Source organism: Heloderma suspectum, chromosome 4 (genome assembly GCF_057233095.1).
Source record: "Heloderma suspectum isolate Gila_16-S chromosome 4, 16-S_ref, whole genome shotgun sequence".
Taxonomy (NCBI): Eukaryota; Metazoa; Chordata; class Lepidosauria; order Squamata; family Helodermatidae; genus Heloderma; species Heloderma suspectum.
Genome location: NC_139461.1, coordinates 24,054,179 through 24,073,852, shown reverse-complemented (window position 1 = coordinate 24,073,852; position 19,674 = coordinate 24,054,179). Strand labels below are relative to the sequence as shown.

General features: G+C 42.2%; 1 protein-coding gene across 6 annotated transcripts in view; it reads right to left on the bottom strand.

Annotated features, from left to right (window-relative positions):
* Nucleotides 1–18,410, bottom strand: part of TMEM65 (transmembrane protein 65) — a 64,976-nt gene extending 46,566 nt beyond the window's left edge. For 3 of the 6 annotated variants that reach the window (XR_014789989.1, XR_014789988.1, XM_084848830.1), the window contains exon 1: nucleotides 17,581–18,278. Coding sequence is in view for 2 of the 6 variants with exons in the window: in XM_084848830.1 (XP_084704956.1) it covers nucleotides 17,581–17,971 (391 nt within the window). In the remaining 4 variants the exon portion in view is untranslated. Of the gene's footprint in view, nucleotides 1–1,070; nucleotides 1,148–5,181; nucleotides 5,263–17,580 lie in introns of all 6 variants that reach the window. The other 3 variants (XR_014789986.1, XR_014789987.1, XM_084848831.1) reach the window with 2 other exon arrangements.
* Between the last annotated feature and the right edge of the window lie 1,264 nt (nucleotides 18,411–19,674).

Here is a 19,674-nt window from a genome sequence, read left to right as displayed (position 1 = left end):
CAGAGGTCCACACTCACACCTAATACATATTGAAAAACACTCTTTAGTCACAGAATATAATCGGGTACTTGAAGATCATTTCATTACCTTTATTAAAATGCCACAATTGAAGTTACCCCATGGTGTTTACCCTACTTAGAGTACAATCGTATGCATGTTTAGGATGCATGCTGGGAGTTGTAGGACTTTTTTCTGTCTAAAGATGCATAGGATTGCAGCCTTAAGGAACCTACAATACTAAAAGAATGGCTAAGATGTAGACTTTCTAGATATAGAGACCATTTATTACCCTTAAATGATCTTGATAAAATCTATCCTGAGTCAGGGAAGGCAGAGCTGTATGGGTCATGAGCTGGAGCTCTGAGCAACATCCAACACCACAAAAATAGTTTAGGCTGCTTATATGAAGAAATCTATAACATCTGTTAATGGTATTGCAAAAAGTCTACAGAAAACTCTTCAAGCAGTGCTCAGCAACTTGAATATGCTTAATTCTATTTACAGTGAAATGAAATTATATAAGACCATGGGGCTTACTTAAATAACCTACTGCTACAGAGTGAGTAAATAAAACATTAAATCGCCAGTATAAAAAGAAAACTGCAGGCTATGAACACAAACAAAGCATTTTCAAATAATCCAAAAACAGGAAGTGGGATTCCAACATTAGAATGTGGTCTTTTATTACAATTTAACAGTTCTTAAAGAATAACAGTGTTTGGAAAAGAATTGTGGTTAATATATATTTTATGGGTGGTACAAGTGAATTAGAAGTCACACTGTATGCACAGTACACTCAGTACTGTGTAGTTGATAAAAGTTCGGCTTTGACTTTTGGAGACAGTTACCAGGTGCCCTAGGGCCAGTCACTGGGGACCCCATATATGCCTCCCTGAACTCCATGGAGAAGAACAGGATACAGATATGATACAACACAAAAAAGTTTTTCTAGTCCAAAACCACAAAGTACAAACCATCAGGATTTGGGTGTGCATTTTATAAATAATGACAGAAAGACAACTTGCTTTAAACAGAGTAGTCTATATATACAGACTGAAGTATCATCTTACCTTAAGTTAGTTTCTGTGCGTCAGATCCATCAGTTCAGAACACAGTATATACAGTAGGTAGTTTCTCTCCAACCTGCCTGTCAAGGCAAAGCCAGCAAGTCACTTGCCAAGATACTATCAGGACAGTGAGAGTTTTAAATACACTATATTGAACAAAATATATTCCTGTCTGCATTAAAGAGGCAGCCTTTTTTCAAGAATCCATAAAAACAAACACTAAGTGGTAGAGGACACCTGGACTGGTGGATAAGATGCACAGAAACCAGATCAAGTTGACTTTAATCTTATTTCAGCAATTTATTGATTGATCAGATTTGTATACTGCCAAAGCAGCAAGTGCCCTCAGGCTGGATTACCATCGTAAAATTGACTGAAAGGTGATATTACAAATATAATATGAGAACTAGTTAAAGGTTTACCCAAAGGGCGAGTCTCGTTTCCAGGTTTTTCCACAAATAGCTCTGCAGTTAAAGCAAATAGTCTATATTCAGTGAACATCTATCAATTCTCAAATGCTTGCTTTCCATTTTCCCTGTTGAGAGTTTTAGAAACAAGAAGAGCTTTATCTTTGCTTTGTGTTGTACTTCATACAGATGTATCCATTTAACTCTCTGCCATTTTCCTGCCAAAGGTACCCCCAAACCCAGCTGCTATTTGCCCCTAACACCTCATAGGGCAAATAGCAGGTTAGTTATTTTATCCAAGCATGGAAGAGAAATCTTGGGTGTTCAGATAACACGCTGCTTGGAAACACATAAAGGGAAAAAATGAAGCCATCACAAAATGAATGTACTACTTTATACTAAATGTTGAGCATTTTTTATTGTGTATTTACGTATATTTTGTTTTAATATTCGTATTTATGGCAGTACACTTTCTCCAGAAATACACAAGGTGTTAGAAAAAAGTATCCATTTCCATACCAGCTGAATCCATGCATTATTAATCAACCCTGAGGCACCACATAAATAATTAGAATGGGATGAATCTATAACCATATCAGGACATTTCCACTCAACATACCAACAATACAGCCACCTTACCCATGTATGAAATCAGGTGTTAATATTTTAGTAACAATCTGAACTAACCTAGCTTTACCACTTCATTCTTATGTAGAAGAGTGCTATGGTAACTCAATTCCAGACTCTGAACAGGGGGTTGGAAAGACACAAACCCAGCATTGCTCAGGAACTCTTCATCCTCTTTTTCCAGGTCAATTTGGACTTTGCCTATAATATATTCCTAAATGTATACTCCTTTCACAGGGTATCATATTTAATAGAACCAAACTACATGTTATGTTAGTAACATCTCTGAATACCATACTTAGGACCGGGCACACCTCTTAACACCTGTCCCTTCCCCTGCTGTTCCCTTCTCTGCACAAGGGATGTATGAGAATTTTGTTGCAGTTTGAGAAGAGGAGAACATGCTCACAACTCCAAACATGATAGCAATTTTCGAGTGATGACCTCATATTCTCGAGCTTGCAAACATGTTCGCAAAATGTTTCCTTTTTTGAAAAATGTGCACCACTCAATCATATTCCAAAAGGAATAAATGTAAATACAAAAAAGCTAAAGGACAAAATATAAAACTAGCATAAAATAGTTATTAGTATTAAAATTGTATTTTTAAAAGGTTGGGAAAATAAATAGGTCTTTGCCTGGTACTGAAATTACGACAAGGTACACCAACCTCTTTGAAGAGAGCACTCCACAACTGGGGTGCCACCACAAAGAAGCCCTCTCTCTGGTAGCCACCCATCTCACCTCAAATGGGAGGGGCACCTGCAGGAAGTTCTCCGCTGAAAATTTTAATGTGCAGGTAGGTACAAGTGGGGACAGGCAGTCTTTCAAGTATTCTTAAATTGCTCTTCCTTATTGTTTGCTGTCAACAATGTTTCTTCTGCATAAATTAGACTGGAACAGACTGAATTATTTGTGCCATTGAATTAGCAACTACTATCTGGTAGATACAAATAATTGTTTTTACTGTAAAAAGCCAAAACCCAGTTTTTCAGCTCTCCAGACTCTGATGCTATCCTTTCAAAAATCTGGTTAAGTGTGCACGTAAAAAAGCAGGGTTATGCTTACAAGTATGTTACATAATATAAAAGTGCTATTTGAAATATGTAACCTGGAATGCCTTGTCAGAACTCGGAGCCAATTCTTTATTCATATTTCTAAGCCCAACACTACAGACATTTTTTTTAAAGGAGCTAGAACTTTTTTTGGCCCTAGTGCAATGCTTTAATATACAAAAAACCAAGAGACAGACTATTATGACAAAAGTATAAAAGAAATTAAAGCTATGTCAGCCAAGAGGACTGGCAAGCAGACCTAGATGTGGCAGTAAATACTTGTGTGGCAGGATCCTACTGAAAATAGACAAATTTTTAAGCATCTCAGTAGTATTTAAACAAGTAAATGCCCATATATTGGATAAAGCTCTGCAGAATAATCTTCTGAATTAAAACTGAGGTCACTTATGATAAAGATCAAATACACCTGATCAGATATTTGCTCTGAAAGTCTGTTAACACATTTAGACATCAAGGAGATAATTAGAACACAGAAAATATGACACATAATTAGACAAAGAAATAAGGCATGCCTAACTACATTATTTGCTAGAACACATCAACACTCAAGGCACTGCTAGAACTTTGTGCTTTTCCACAGATTATCAATAAAATATTGCGTGCATTATTGATTTTTATTGATTGCCTGCATTACCGTTTTTATTTTCTTGTAAGCTACAGCCCTTTCTAAACCCTGGATAACGTACGTGTGTGTGTGTGTGTGTGTGTGTGCAACTAAGGTTGCTTCTAAACAGAGGGCTCCTATCGCTAACAATCAAAATGGCATTATGCAGCTAGCTACACTGTCTTTTCTTTCTTAGTGGATTTTTTTCTGGTAAGAAAAAAGATGGAGTAAGCCATTGGAAAACACAGGAGGGCTACAAACTGAAGATGACATTGTCCGGACACACACGCGTGCGCGCACACGCACACACACACAAATACAAATGTACTGTGAATGAAGCAGTGTGACTGCACAACAGATGCCTCATTTGGAAGCACCTATATGCTTTTTCATACTTCAGGAAGCAAGTCCTGGCTTACTATCCAACAAACTGGTAGCAACTACAAATGTGTTAATTATAAAGAATGTATGCATTTGGATAGTTTTTCTCCTATGATAAAAAAATATACATTGCTTACATTAAAAAAAATCACCAGTTCAATAAAAACATAGATGTCAACTACACATACCATGGCTCAACATACCATCACAAAAAGAAACAATATTGACATTTAGGCACAATTCAGACAAACACCAAACTATGGCTTGGAGCTAAATATATGAGCCTTGGACATGCACACTATCCCTCGTTAACAGTAAACCAACTTTTCATTACATCCAAATAGCTTGCATTTTTGTAAGGGAAGTATAAGCATCACTTGCCAGTTTGGAGATCAAGCAGGGCTCTTCTCATGTTCATGGTCAAACTATTGTTTGCCGTTACATCTGAACTAAGCCTTGGAGTTAGACAAATGATGCCAGTATTTCAGTTTTCTAAATTCAACCTTTTACAGCACATTACAGAAAGCCAATATATTATAAGCTTTATCAGAAAATGCATGATTTTAATATAGATACAATAACTGATAAGCTATCTGAACTGGCGTACATCCTCAAGTAAAAACCCAAACACCTTTGACTCAAGTGGGACTATGCTAATTTAAAATGCAACTACATCCCACTTAAGACTTTGTCCATGAATATTTCAGGGCATTTGTGTGGATTTAAGATCCCACCCAGTCAATAAAGATAATTTTTAATATCTCTGTAAGGGCACAAGCATCTCACCTCCTCCAAAACCTGTTGTGATCATGTACTGATGCAAATGGAAATGACCATGGCGATTTCTATTAGAGAAACATGCCAAGTTACTCAAACAAAGTAGAGGTTAGCATGTTTATGTAGGTATTTTTATGGAACAAATACATCTATGCCATACTGCACCACACACTGGATCATGTTCAAGCAGCATCTACTCAAGTCATGCATGCTTATGTAGCAAGTAGAGAAGTTTACTGTACCCCAGGTACTAGATGGCTCTGGTGGCGCTACCTGCTTCATTGGCATCTCAAACGGTACCAGTGGTTTAGGAAATCTGGATGCTATAAGTTTTTCAAATATAAGAAATAAGTCATACTAATTTACCTTCAAGCATTCAGAGTACTTAAGATTCACTTATCACTGTTCACATAATTAATTCAACCACATAATGTGCAACACAATCCTACATATGTTCACTCAGAAGTAAGACCCACTGATTTGTATGGGGCTTACTCCCTTGTAAGTGTCCTTTGCAATGCATTCTCAGCTTATTTTTCTGTTGTGCCACTGGTAGATTTAATGCGTAGGATGAGATAGTAAACTGAAAGGGGTGCTAATGTTCTGTCCCACTTGTTGTGTTTTTTTTGGTCTCCCCCCCCCCCCCCGCAGCTTAAAAACATTGTCTGCACACTGATTTAACCTGATTTGAGTGTGGTGCAGTGTACTTAATACTTAAACAGCATTTGCCCTATCTGTAGCCCCACAGAGAGAAAACAGCTTGGGGTATATAAGATTTGGAGCAGGGAAGAGATTACACACCACTAACCCACCACTTCTCTGCACCAAATTCCAAACCAGCAAGCTCTGTTACATGCTCTTATAATGTTTACTTCAGGGGTACCCAACCTTTTTGGACCCGTTGCATCTATACCTGTTGCATCTATGGATCTTAGGCTGCATCTTATTCAGCAAGACGTTTGTTTTGTGTCTGTTAGACGCAGCAATATCTCTTTAATAAGGGACTAATTTGGGTAATTGCTGCTGGTGCAATACAGCTAATGTTTGTTTTAAACTTATGTTTTGGCATGTCCAGTAGTTGCTTCTTTTTGGGAGGAGGTTATTACACAGAAATTTTGTACTGGAACAGTATTTGATATTTGCTGGTATACATACTTTTAAAAATTATTTATCTGCTTCATGGAAATTAACAAATGGTCAGCGTACATGCATTCTCTACACCGTTTTGACAACTAAAGGACTGATATTACAACAATGGAAGAATAAACACTGCACCTCTTATAATGCAATGGACTGAGGACCTTCCAACACTATCAGTATTTGAAAGAGTGGCATATGGACACCATCTTCAAAAGGATACTTATTTGGATATTTGGCCCACTTTTGTTGAACCCTATGTATATACTAGGAAGTTGTACACATTTCATACAAATCCATGTATGTACATTAAAAAATGGGGAAAAAATAAAAACCTTTTTAAAAATGGGGAGCCCACGGGCACCACGCTGGGACCCATTTGCAGGTGCCATTAGAGGTGCCCATGCCTAAACAAATTATGAAGATAGTGTGGTTTGTTTTCCAAAACCTACTGCTTTAAAGATAACTTGCTAAGTTCACGTAACATTGGTTAACCAATCACACATGGAAGTAATTAATTATCTTTGTGTTGTTCTTATTGCCTTGTCAAAGACTCATGGTATTTTTTATGAATTTGTGCATTTAGAATGGTATAATCCAGGAGAAAAAACTGGACCAGGATAAGTGGACAAGGAGGAATCAAGGAAGTAAGGTATTTCCTAAGCAACATCAAAGCACATTTTTGTAAAGTCTGAAAAGAGTAAAGATAGCACACATCAGTTGCGATATTGTGCCTCAGATTGGTACAAATGCTTGCTGAACTACTAATGCAAGGTCTCAGTAAACTGCCCTCCTGCTTACTGCTTCTTTGAGCTAAGAACAGTGTACTTTCCTCAATGTGCACTGAGGAACATGTCAACATGTACATTTCAACATGTACTCTCCACTTTCGCATCTTTAAAAGTTATCTGGACAGCACTTAAAACTTTTACTCACTTACTTAATCTGCATGTTAGATAATAACTGGTCAAGGAGTATGTTAGTTTTATCTCGGGCAGCCTTGCATGCAAGCCTAAATGTTACTACTCAAAAGATGTATGTACTAACATGACTATCTATGCCGGCTAAGATTTGTTGTCTAAAATTGAGAAGACTTAACAGCTTCCCTACTTAAGAGGTTATATGAGTAGGAAAGCAGGTATTTGGAAGCCAAGTTAACGTGTTCATTCTTGTAATGTTTTACTTTTCTTGAGTGAGCCTCAATCCTTCCCCCTCCCACACCTGCCTTCCAGGTTGTGCATGCTTAGTACCACAGGAAAAAGTAACACATACAAACTGCCCTGGACCCTTCTACCAAGACTAACTGGATACCTCCATTGTTACCATGTGTACAGGGATCTACAAACATGATTACCAGGTGGCTAGCGGCAACCATAAATATCTTTCTGGCAACCACCAGCACCTGGAAGCTCAGTGCAAAGTGAGAGGACCCCCAGGGGGAGAGCTCTTCACTTACAGGCCAGATAGAATGAGCAGAGAGCTCAAAGTAGGGCCCTGTCTTACTTTGCACCAAGGTTTGGAAACAATCAGAAGCAGCAAGAAACTTTGCTTTGGCGTGTCTCCAAAATCTGGCATCATGAAAGAACAGCACTGTACCCCCCTACACACACAAATACTTAATATGTGCTAAAGAGCTCCTGGGATGGGAGGGGTCTGGGGAAACAACAAACAATGGCTGGTTACTGTGGCTAGTCATAATTTCTAGCTCTCTGCATGTGTACTATATAGATATGCATCCCATAAGGAGAATGTACCAATGTTCACAAGTTGGAATAAGTCCAATTCTGCAACTTCTCTGTACATTCTAAAATTAACAAATTGTTTTTCAAAGCAGTACATGTGACTAAAATTCTCTCAAACACTATTTTAAGTAATACAGTCATATAATTTCAGATATAATGTAGGATTGTATTTAGCATTTAATTCTCTCCTATTAGTCTAGCATAACTGGTATCACTATAAGGTAATTACTGCAATGTTTTTAATAACATAAAGAATACATATGTCTGGTGATGTTTTGAATAAGGTACTATTGCCAAAAAGAAAAGACAATACACTATTATAAAATTAAGAGGCTGGTTAGTTCTGTAATCAAAATTCTAGTTCTGAGTCATTGTCATGTCATTCCCAAAATAGCACAACTTTCATGAAAGTGCAACTGTTCCCATTTTCCTGCTCAGAGTAAGTGTTATTTAAGTCATTTCTAAATTAATCTAAATTAGAAATATTTATTTCATGTGATCTTTTAACAAATTCTGTTTTGCTACCCTTTCGTTATTTTGAGAGAAAATTAATGATTTTATAGAAACAGTTGGGCAGCTTTACACATGCTGGCTAGCAGTAATTATATCCTACTTTAATCCCTCCATACAAACGTGGTCAGAGAGATGAATGCATCACAAAACTAAAGCACAGAACGTTTAGCCAAATATCTGCCAGATAATCACAAACTTTTAAGAAGGTAAAAAACAAACCCTAAGGTAAACACTGCCAGCCACCCCACCCCGCAAGCAATTAGCTGGGTAACTGTGGTGTCCCAGAAGACTGGACTTTATTTAATTCTAATTCTTAAAGACTTTATTTTTCTAATGATCAGGCTTCCACATCCCACTAATCAGAGCAAGTGCCTTCAGCCCTCTGGTGAGCAGGGCACCTGGCACCAACAGATTTGTACCTCAGAAGTCTCTACTAGGTCAAACAGTAGTGAATATTAAAAATGGAAGTCCCTTATGAGCAGCAAGAGAGAATTCCACTGCTTCTTACCTTCTCCGTACCCACAAATATTATAGAAGCCCCTGCCTCCTTCCCATGTCCTCTGACATGCCAGAGGATGTGGGGAGGGGGATTAGTGAGCCTACAAACAGTTGGCTAGTAAACAAACCCAACATTTGTGGACCCCCAAAAATGAATGTTCAGGAGGCAGCAACGAAATCCATCCCAAAGAAAAAGAAATGCAAGAAAGCAAAGTGGCTGTCTGATGAGGCTTTACAAGTAGCTCACGAAAGAAGGGAAGCGAAAAGCAAGAGACAAAGGGGAAGATATACCCAACTGAATGCAGAGTTCCAGAGAATAGCAAGGAGAGACAAGAAGGCCTTCTTAAATGAACAATGCAAAGAAATCGAGGAAAACAACAGAATGGGAAAGACTAGAGATCTCTTCAAGAAAATTGGAGATCTCAAGGGAACGTTTTGTGCAAAGACGGGCATGATAAAGGACAAAGAAGGCAGGGACCTAACAGAAGCAGATCAGATTAAGAAGAGGTGGAAAGAATACACAGAAGAACTATACAGGAAAGATCTGAATGTCCCTGATAGCCATGATAGTGCGGTCACTGAACTTGAGCCGGACATCCTAGAGAGTGAAGTCAAGTGGGCCTTAGGAAGCATTAGTAACAACAAAGCTAGCGGAGATGACAGTATTCCAGCCGAGCTATTTAAAATCCTAAAAGACGATGCTGTTAAAGTGCTGCACTCAATATGCCAACAAATCTGGAACACTCAACAGTGGCCACAAGACTGGAAAAGGTCAGTTTACATTCCAATTCCAAAGAAGGGCAACGCCAAAGAGTGTTCAAACTACCGCACAATTGCGCTCATTTCACATGCCAGCAAGGTGATGCTCCAAATCCTACAAGCTAGGCTTCAGCAGTATGCGAACCGAGAACTACCGGAAGTACAAGCTGGGTTTCGAAGAGGCAGAGGAACTAGAGATCAAATCGCCAACATTCGCTGCATCATGGAGAAAGCAAGAGAATTCCAGAAAAACGTCTATTTCTGCTGCATTGACTATGCTAAAGCCTTTGATTGTGTGGATCACAACAAACTGTGGCAAATTCTTAAAGTGATGGGAGTACCAGACCACCTTACCTGTCTCCTGAGAAACCTGTACGAGGGTCAAGAAGCAACAGTAAGAACCAGACATGGAACAACTGAGTGGTTCAAAATTGGGAAAGGAGTACGACAAGGCTGCATATTGTCACCCTGCTTATTTAACTTATATGCAGAGTACATCATGAGAAATGCCGGGTTGGATGAATCAGAGGTCGGAATTAAGATTGCTGGGAGAATTATCAATAACCTCCGATATGCAGACGATACCACCCTAATGGCAGAAAGCGAAGAGGATCTAAAGAGCCTCTTGTTGAGGGTGAAAGAGGAGAGTGCAAAAGCTGGTTTGAAATTCAACATTAAAAAAACTAAGATCATGGCATCTGGCCCCATCACTTCCTGGCATATAGAAGGGGAAGAAATGGAAGCAGTGACAGATTTTACTTTCTTGGGCTCCAAGATCACCGCAGACGGTGACTGTAGCCATGAAATTCAAAGACGCTTGCTCCTTGGGAGGAAAGCTATGGCCAACCTAGACAGCATAGTAAGAAGCAGAGACATCACCTTGCTGACAAAGGTCCGTCTAATCAAAGCTATGGTTTTCCCAGTAGTAATGTATGACTGTGAGAGCTGAGCGCCGAAGAATTGATGCTTTCGAACTGTGGTGCTGGAGAAGACTCTTACGAGTCCCCTGGACTGCAAGGAGGTCAAATCAGTCCATCCTAAAGGAAATCAACCCTGAGTGCTCATTGGAAGGACAGATAATGAAGCTGAAGCTCAAATATTTTGGCCACCTAATGCGAAGAGAAAACTCCCTGGAAAAGACCCTGATGCTGGGAAAGACTGAAGGCAAAAGGAGAAGGGGACGGCAGAGGATGAGATGGCTAGATAGCATCACGGATGCAATGAATATGAACTTGAGCACGCTCCGGGAGAGAGCGCAGGACAGGAAGGCCTGGCATGCTATGGTCCATGGGGTCACGAAGAGTCGGACACGACTGAACGACTGAACAACAACAAAAATGAACACTGAGAATTATAAGCATGTCCACATGAAACAAGACCAGAGATTCCAAGGTGAGGGATGTGTAGAACTGAGGCAGAATTTGCACAGCTTCCATTAGGAGGAAACTGACGCCGGGTCTCTCAGCCAGCCTGAAGAAACCCCCGGGGAAACAAAAAAATGCTAAAAGCAACTGTCAAGACAAATAGCTCTCCACACAGGCTATTACCAAGCTCCAGCTCTGCAACATAGGTGCTGGGAGGGGGGTGGGGGTGCAGGCAGTACACAAGCCTGGCTTGTAAATAAATGCAAGTCAGGAATATTATATTTTTTTTAAGATTCAAGCAGAAAATTTATAATTGGGATTTTGAACTTTCTAGGACAGCTTAAAGTATTTCAAACCTTTAACTACAAATCTAGTGAATAACAATTTAAGAGATTCATAAGACACAACCTATTATAAATACAGCTATCATTTAATTCATTCATTTATACACACATGCATCTGAAAACGGGAAAATTTCTTCCATTAAACATACCTCTGAGGCCAAACAATACCAACACTTGTTTCTTATTAAAATGTTTTCCTGTCTGGAAGTATGTAGCTATAAGCCATGCAAGTGCCCTTTTCAAGGGCATATTCACATAGAACAAAGTCAAATGGAATCTGCTGCTAATAACCTATAACAGATTAAAAAAATCAAAGTTGTAGATTTGGCATTTGCTTATTTTTCCACTTGAAAAGCTGAAGTAGCTAGAGAATTGCAACCTTTAATCTATGAGACTCCTCTAGATTTATCAGCTGGCAGACAGCTGTCCAGCTGCAAATTTTAAAAAAAATCAGGTGAAAAATCAATGTGAAAGATAACCTTTGTTGTTGTTGTTGTTCAGTCATTAAGTCATGTCCGACTCTTCGTGGCCCCATGGACCATAGCACGCCAGGCCTTCCTGTCCTCCGCTCTCTCTCGGAGCATGCTGAAGTTCATATTCATTGCATCGGTGATGCTATCTAGCCATCTCATCCTTAGAGCCATTTCAAACTCAGATGAAGTGACATACATGCATGCATATTGGAACTAATAGTAACTGCTCTCATTCACTATGGAAAAAGCTGAATGGACATTGTTCACACTATGATGAAAGTCTTGTATATAAAGCAGTGTTCCAGAACAAGCCATTTGATGCACTAGTTCAATGAGATAGAATAACGTCCTGACATTGCAAATAGTTAATCATATTGTGCTAATTTAGATATGTGACCTCAGTTTATACTGTATGTTAATTGCAGGATGTGTGTGTAGTTAATTGCAGGATCTCCATAAGTTCTAAGCATTCTAAGGTTTTCTGCAATTTCTTCCCTGTTTAACACTGCCTTCACTTATTTTATTTATTTGATTTGTACCCCACCTTTCTACCAAGGCACTTCCCTCACCTTCCTCTATTGCCTCTTTCTGTTGAATTTTATATATAAACATTCTAGTAGGGACCTGTACTCTTGCACTATGTGAAGTGTCATGTACAATGACGATGCTATATAATAAAGTAAATATTCAATACATTATACCATGATATAGACCAAAGTTGAGCAATAAAATCTTATACCTTTTCTCTTCTGCAAAGAGATTTTTCATCCAATTAACTGAAGGAGTCAACATAAACTGTATTCTCAGTCAGGTATGATCTCTCATTTCTATTCTACTGCTTTATTTCTTTGTAAATATTTGAAGTAAAAACAAGTGTCTATATTCATACTTCACCCTCCACCCCAATGGTCAAGGCATGTACAGATTAAGAACTTTGTATGTAGAAGATGTGTTGAAATAGTGCACCTGCTATCTGCTAGCCTCACAAAGAATCTGTGCAGCAATCAGCAAATAATATGAGTAGCAAGAAAGGTATAGTCCATATTAGTGACTGCAGCACCAAACCACACCAGTGCTACTTGGTACCGCTTTGGCTGTGGTATCTCCCCTTCCCATTTTAGTATTTCACTTCAGTGCTACAGTCATTGAAAGATGCTGTCTTCTAGATGCAGTCTCAGAAATATGAAGCAGATAGATCTAATCAATTAAACTCAGGGTATGTGACCAATGTTGGCAAAGGAAAAAGTCAATGCTGTCCTAACAGGTTTGTGCTTGCTTAGAGATGTGACGGCTAAGGAAAAAACCCTGAAAAGAAGAGGGGGGGTTCCATTTCCCCTCCCGCAAGACCTTCACATGTCTATGCTTGCTTCACTACTGCTGTAGACTGCATGTATACTCTCATGAACATACCTCTCATTAAGAGTAAAAAAACGATCGTCCCATTCTGCGTTTTAGATTTCAAAACTAAATATTGGTTCCCTTTAATACCTAACTTATACTAATGGCCCAACTTTGTAAAGACACCACTGGACCATCCATCCAAATTTCACGGCTTAAAATATCAGCAGGGTGGAAACCCTTGCATCTTAAAATTTATCATAATTGTACTCCTACTTAGAAAGTTATCATGCCCTGCGTGCCAACTTTAGCCTGAACAGTATCAGGCATACACTGCAGGATAACAGGATAGCAGGAGTTTGGATCACACACATGCCCACAGAATATAAATAAGTGCCAAGGATGCATCAAGACTGCATTACTAGCAACAACCCACAAATAGGTCCCAAAATATTGAAGACAACTGGCTCAAGACAATGGACGTTAATTTTGAGAGATTTTACACCTCCAGAAATCTTTTTAGTAGTAGTAGTAGTAGTAGTAGCAGAAGCAAACACCCATACTAAGAGACAACCAGATTAGGAGTTAAGAATTTATTTGCACAGCTATTTGGCACAACCATAACAGTACATGACAAGAGCTGGATGAGACCACACATGTTAGCACCCAACGTGTGGAAATCGGTCCTGTGCAAGTGCTACCATGTGTGGGATTTTGCTTTTAGCACACCTAGCCAAATGCTGGAAAAGCAGCATGGAAACTAAAAGCCACACCCACATGTGGCAGTTGATACACACAACCAGCCACCATGGCCTATACAGCACAGGCCCTAGCAGTTTGTTTAGATTCCCCACCACCACCAAGAGGGAAGTGCCAGGCCTTCAAATGTGTCAGATAGCCACACCCTCTGATGTGCAAGTCTCCCCACCACCACTTGATTTGGGGGGGAGGCGGGGGGAGTTGGTCATGGGCACTGTTATACAGGGCACATCTAGGCATGTACCCCGGATCTTTAGAGCTGCCCCAATTGCCATCATCTGCCTTGATATAAGCCTGCTTCTCCCCTCTGAGCCAAAAGCCTCTGAGACCAATAGGGAGTATAGCATGAAGGCACCAGCCTTTTAAACTAGTGGGGAGACTGTTCCTCAGTCTGCTCATTGCTTTTCTCTGTCCCAGCTTTCTACCATGCCCACCACTGGAAGCGCGTTTTCAGTGAAATTTTGAAGAGGGAGGGGGAAGGACAGGAAGAGCTTGCTGTGAAATACTGGTATTTCACACCGAATCTGACTGAAACTGGAACCTTTGGCTTCTGCAGAAATGCAGTAGCTTCAGCACAGCAAAGGATTTAATCAGCCTCCACAAACTTCTTTCTCCCCCTCCACTTTAATTTCTCCCATATAGCTGCAGGAAGCAGATTATACAAAAAACAGGGTTAGGACTATGTGACATCATGATCCAGGACGTACTGGAGCTTTTAAGTAGTTTTTAGTTTTTAAAAAAGGAAGAAAAAGCCCTCAGACACCCCACTTCCTTCTAAATTCATCTGAAGTACTACCCCTCTCAAAGGAGCCACTTGGCTTGGGGAATTCTCTCTCTACGCCCTCCACTTCCACCATTCTTCTTTTCCTCTTCTTCCCTCCCTATTCTGGTCTTTCTTTCTCTTATTTATTCCATCCAGAACATGTCTTGGGGAATTCTTAAGAGGTGAGGGTGGTGGGCAAGAGTAATTCTGAACTGTATTTGACTTAATACAGACAAGAGGATTTGTTTTTCTCTCTCCTCCTCACTCAGGTCTTTGAGAAAAATGGATTCGCATGGTTGCAGAGGAAGGAATCTGGGGTTGTTGTTTTTAGTTACCGTTATCCAGCACTAGGAAGGGCCCTAGCTTGGTGGTAGCACACATGCTTGGCATCCAGAAGGTCCAGGTTCAATCCAGTTTCTCTAGGCAGGGCTAGGAAAGAATTCTTCCTGAAATCATGGAAAGCTGCTGCCAGTCAGTGTCAACAATACTGGGCTAGATGGACCAAGGGTCTGACTCGGTCTAAGGCAAATTCCTATGTTCCTTTGAACGGAAAGCTTAAAAAATAGGTGTTACTTTCTATGGTAGATTGAGATGAATACTGCTCACTTATACAATCTTACGCATTACTCACAAGTCCCATTATGTTCAATGGGGCTTGTTCCAAGGAAAGTGTAAATACTATTCCCGCACAAGTTACTTTTCCAGGGAGTTTGCAGCCTAATTTTCTGCATATTTACTCAGAAATAAGTCCTGAGTTGTGAGTGTGGCAGTGCAGAGTTAATAAACTGCCCACCCACTTCCAGTCCACTGAACTGACTACCCTTTCAGCCCAATCCTATGCATATTTGTGTGTTTTTTTCCTTTTACATGGATTCTAGCTTCAGTAGTGAGAGAAAGGGATGCTCAAGAGTTTCTTCATAATTTAGATATAATTTTGAAAACAGACTCCTTGGCTTGTGAAGTCCTTGGCACAATCCTTGTGAAGTCTTGGCATAAATTAAGTTATGGGGAGGATCAGACAATGAGGGCTTCCACATAACAAGGAGGAGGTAGAGGAGAGTTGCAAAAAATAAAATGTGCTTTTATGGAGAGTTATTAGAGAATGGAAGAATAAGGATAAACTGTTGTGTGGAGGGGAACAGAATAGGGAGGGGCTGTAAGTGCTCAGTGGTGAGAGAAAAGCACTCTGCATATGCTCAGCGGCACTCTTTCTTTCACTGCTAACACTGGTGAAATGGAAATAAATTCTGGTAATTCTAAATTTGCATGCATATTTGCACTGAATTTGGGGAGAATTCAATGCAAACATGAATGCAAAGCCTAAGCAGAATTGGGAAGACTTTATGTCTCAACATATTTTGGTTTAGTTTCTCTAAGGGCACAATCCTATGCATGTTTAGACAGAGAAAAGGCCTACAACTCCCAGCATGCCCCAGCCACCATTGTTGGCTGCGGTATGCTGGGAGTTGTAGGCCTTTTCTCTGTCTAAACATGCATAGGATTGCGCCCTAAATGGAGGAGGGAAAGAGTGTGGTTGAATGACTGACAGATCCACCTTCTAATCCTAGGGCACATTTTACAGTGGGTTCCAATCATTGTGCTTTGGAAGGGCAGGGACAGGACTGCAAGATGGCTATTTTTCCAATGCCACCACGCTTTACTACCAAAAACCCTTAAACTGAATTTCAAGTGTTATGATTCCCTAGCCCCTGCTCCTATCCTTCTGAAACTCTGAAGGTTTCTTGCCTGGAAACGCCTATATGACCTGTGCCATTTTCATATAAGTTTACCAAAAAACAATTGGAGGAGGTGTGAAGGGAAGGGGAAGTATATCACTTCACTCAAAATTGGAGAACTCCCCTTCCAGGAATAGTATCCAATGGTAGTCCTACATAAACTAGGCTCATTCACCTCAATGGGTCTACTCTGTGTAAGAGTAACACTGGATACTGCCCCAGATGAACAGCTGTACCTAGCCTTCTGAAACCACTAGGGACACCACTGAAACCATTAGGGACACCACTAGGCTGTCTGTAATTTTCAGAACAATGGTCCACAAGGAACCTAGGGAGATAAGTATGTCCTCTTTGGAGACCCTCAAAAAGTCAAGGCTGTTATTGCACAAACTTCCCTGTGACTATCATTCTGAAATTTGGTAGGTGTGATCTCTCAGTTCGAGCAACTAATCCCGAAATGCTCATCCAATTCTGCCAAGAAATAAAGTTACAGTTCTCTTTAAAAGAAAATCTAAATCTAAAGGCACACAGCACAAAAAAACCCTGCATCTATTTTTCTGACATTGGGCAGGTGCAATCCCCTCCTAAGGGGCTACTACTATGCCTACAACTATTATAGTTTTTTTTTTTTAATTTCCCATGGTGAGTCAACAGGAAGCACAATGCATCAGTTTTCCAAACCATGACTTGAGTTTGGTACCATGTCGAAGTGGACTGACTCCAAAGTGTGCAGAAGTGGAGTCAAGCTGGGATGGGGGGGGTCAGTGCACACCTCTAATATATGCAAACTTGTGTTATGGGTCTGTGCTCTAGATTTTTTAAAAACCTAACAACACCGCTGGGGCTGGCAGTGATCACACAGCATCCCAGGAAAGCTATGCTACATGTGCTCGTTTTATTTTTTATTCCGGGGCTACGTTCTTGCACCGAAGTAGGAACACAGACAGAAACCCAAAGAGGAGGCTCCCTGGGTCAAGGCTTGCTCGGTTTCACGCCAGGCGCGGGCTGCAATCCTAAGCACACTTACTTGGCAGTCAAGCCCCGCTGAACTCTGAACAAGCGTGCACCGGATCGAGCAACACCGACAGAGATGCGACAGCTGGGTCAGAGGGAGAGGCCGACGCCGGGTCTCGGTCTGCCTCTCTCTCTTTCACACGCACCCTCACACGCCATCGCTTTCCCGTCCTTCCTACCCCAAACGCCTCCTCGCCTTACCTTGGGCGATGGCGATGGACTCGAAGCGGTGCAGCTCCCTCAGCAGGCAGCTCCGCTCGGTGGAGTGAAGGCTGTAGATGAAGTCTCGGGCTCCCTGCGCCGTGTTGAGCGCCTCCATGGGCTCCTTCTTGGGGTGGGTGCCCAGCGACCTGGAGAAGCCCGAGGCGGAGGGCGGCGAGGAGGAAGGCGGGAGCCACGGCGCTTCGTCGGGGCTGGGGCCTCGCCGGAAGGTGCCGAGGCGGCGGCGGAGGCAGCAGCAGCCGCCGAGGGGCCTCCGCCGCTGAGGCCGGAGGCACAGCCGGGAAGCCAGCGCGGGCGAGGAGGAGCCGCCCGGCCGCCCCGAGCCCAAGCGCAGCGCCAGGCGGCAGCTCAGCCACGTCGGCGACGACATGCCGCCCCGCTCCGCGCACGGGGCCCGGCGGCACCGTCCGCGCTACCGGCGCTGGGGAGACCAAGGGCGGCGCAGCCCTGAGGAGAGGCCAGCGCTGCTCATGGAGTCGCTCCCTCAGCCTTCCCCGCGCTCGCTGCCTCTCCTCAGCGGCCGCTCCCTGTCCTCCTCCTGCGGCGGCGGCGGTCGCGGGGTACGGGGAAACAGACGAGAGGCGAGTCAGGCACAGCAGCTCCCTGCGCCGCCTCACGGAGGCTCCGGGCAGCCGCGGCACCCTCCTTCTTCCCTCGCTTCTCCGCCCCCAAAAGCTGGGCGGGCTCAGCGACGAGCTCCCGCTTCGCCTCAGGCGGGCGGCGCCGAGGCGAGGGAAGGTCGCTCGGCGGCAAAAGCGCAGCGCGTGAGAGGACGGCGAACGCAGCCCGCGCATGCGCGGCGGGGGGGGCCGGTCTGCCTAATAGGCGGGCCGGGCCGGCCCCGCCTCTTGCTCCTGCTCCTCCTCCGCCTTCGGCCTATAGGAGGAAAGAGAAGCACTCTTGTCATCCTCTTCCCCCTCTCCCAGCCAATGTATGCGGTGAGTGACAAGCTGCGCGCTCCGCCCAACAGCCCCGCTCGTACCTCACCAACAGGCACAACGGCTAACGGACGCCCGGGCTGTTCTTACAGATTGAGAGGCAGCCAATCGAGGGAAAGGGACTGACAAGAGCCCCGCCCTCCCTTCCCCTCTACGGACCCCTCAGTGATGATTCCCTCTCACAAGCACGCAGCGCATCCCCCCCCCCCCGCCTCCCTTTCGTTGAGTGACTCAGATGCTGCTGCTTTATAAGGCGGGGCTCCTCAAAGCTTGTTCCCAGAATCAGTCGTGAATGCTGGGGCTCAGCACTGGGGGGGGGGACGCCCCCCGGCGGAGGGGAGGGGGCAGCTGTATATGTGTCCCTTAGGGCGCCATCCTATGCATGTTGAGACGGAAAAAAGCCCTACAATTCCCAGCATGCCCCAGCCAGGGCTTTTTTACGTCTAAACATGCATAGGATTGCGCTCTTAGCCTACTAATCTCCTTTAGCAGTCCCCTGTATGGGCTGCAAAGCTATGTGCTGGGTAGGGATTACAGACTCACAGAATAGTAGGGTTGGAAGAGGCCTAGAAGACCATTGAGTCCATCCCACTGGGGATTCCTGACCCCAGTGGCTGAAGATGTTACTGCAGGCTTCAACCGCATGAACACATTAAAATTAATTAAAAGTAATTAATGCATTTTAAAAACCAAATACCCCCAAAGTGCACACCCCCAGAGTCCACTTAGTATGCATGCCACGTTTCAGATGTCTAGGTTTCACAGTCTTGGCACTATGGCGCTGACAGATAAACATCCTCTTTTATTATTATAGATCGTTCTGTCTTTTAAAGGATTGTATAGCACTTAGAGAATGGATTTGATAGGTGTCTCTAAAATACAAATAAATAAATAATAGTAATAGGTTAGCTGCTGGCACACCTCTCTAGGATAAGGGACAGGGATTCCAGGACAAAAAGTTTATTTATTTAATTTTAATTCAATGTATTGCTATTATTACAATTATCATTAGCATTATTGTTATCATTATTATTATGATTACTTATTATTAATGTTAATTATATTGGAGAAATGATTATTATACTTATTGTATTATTCTATATATAAAGGACAAAAAATGTATGGCTGCTCGGTA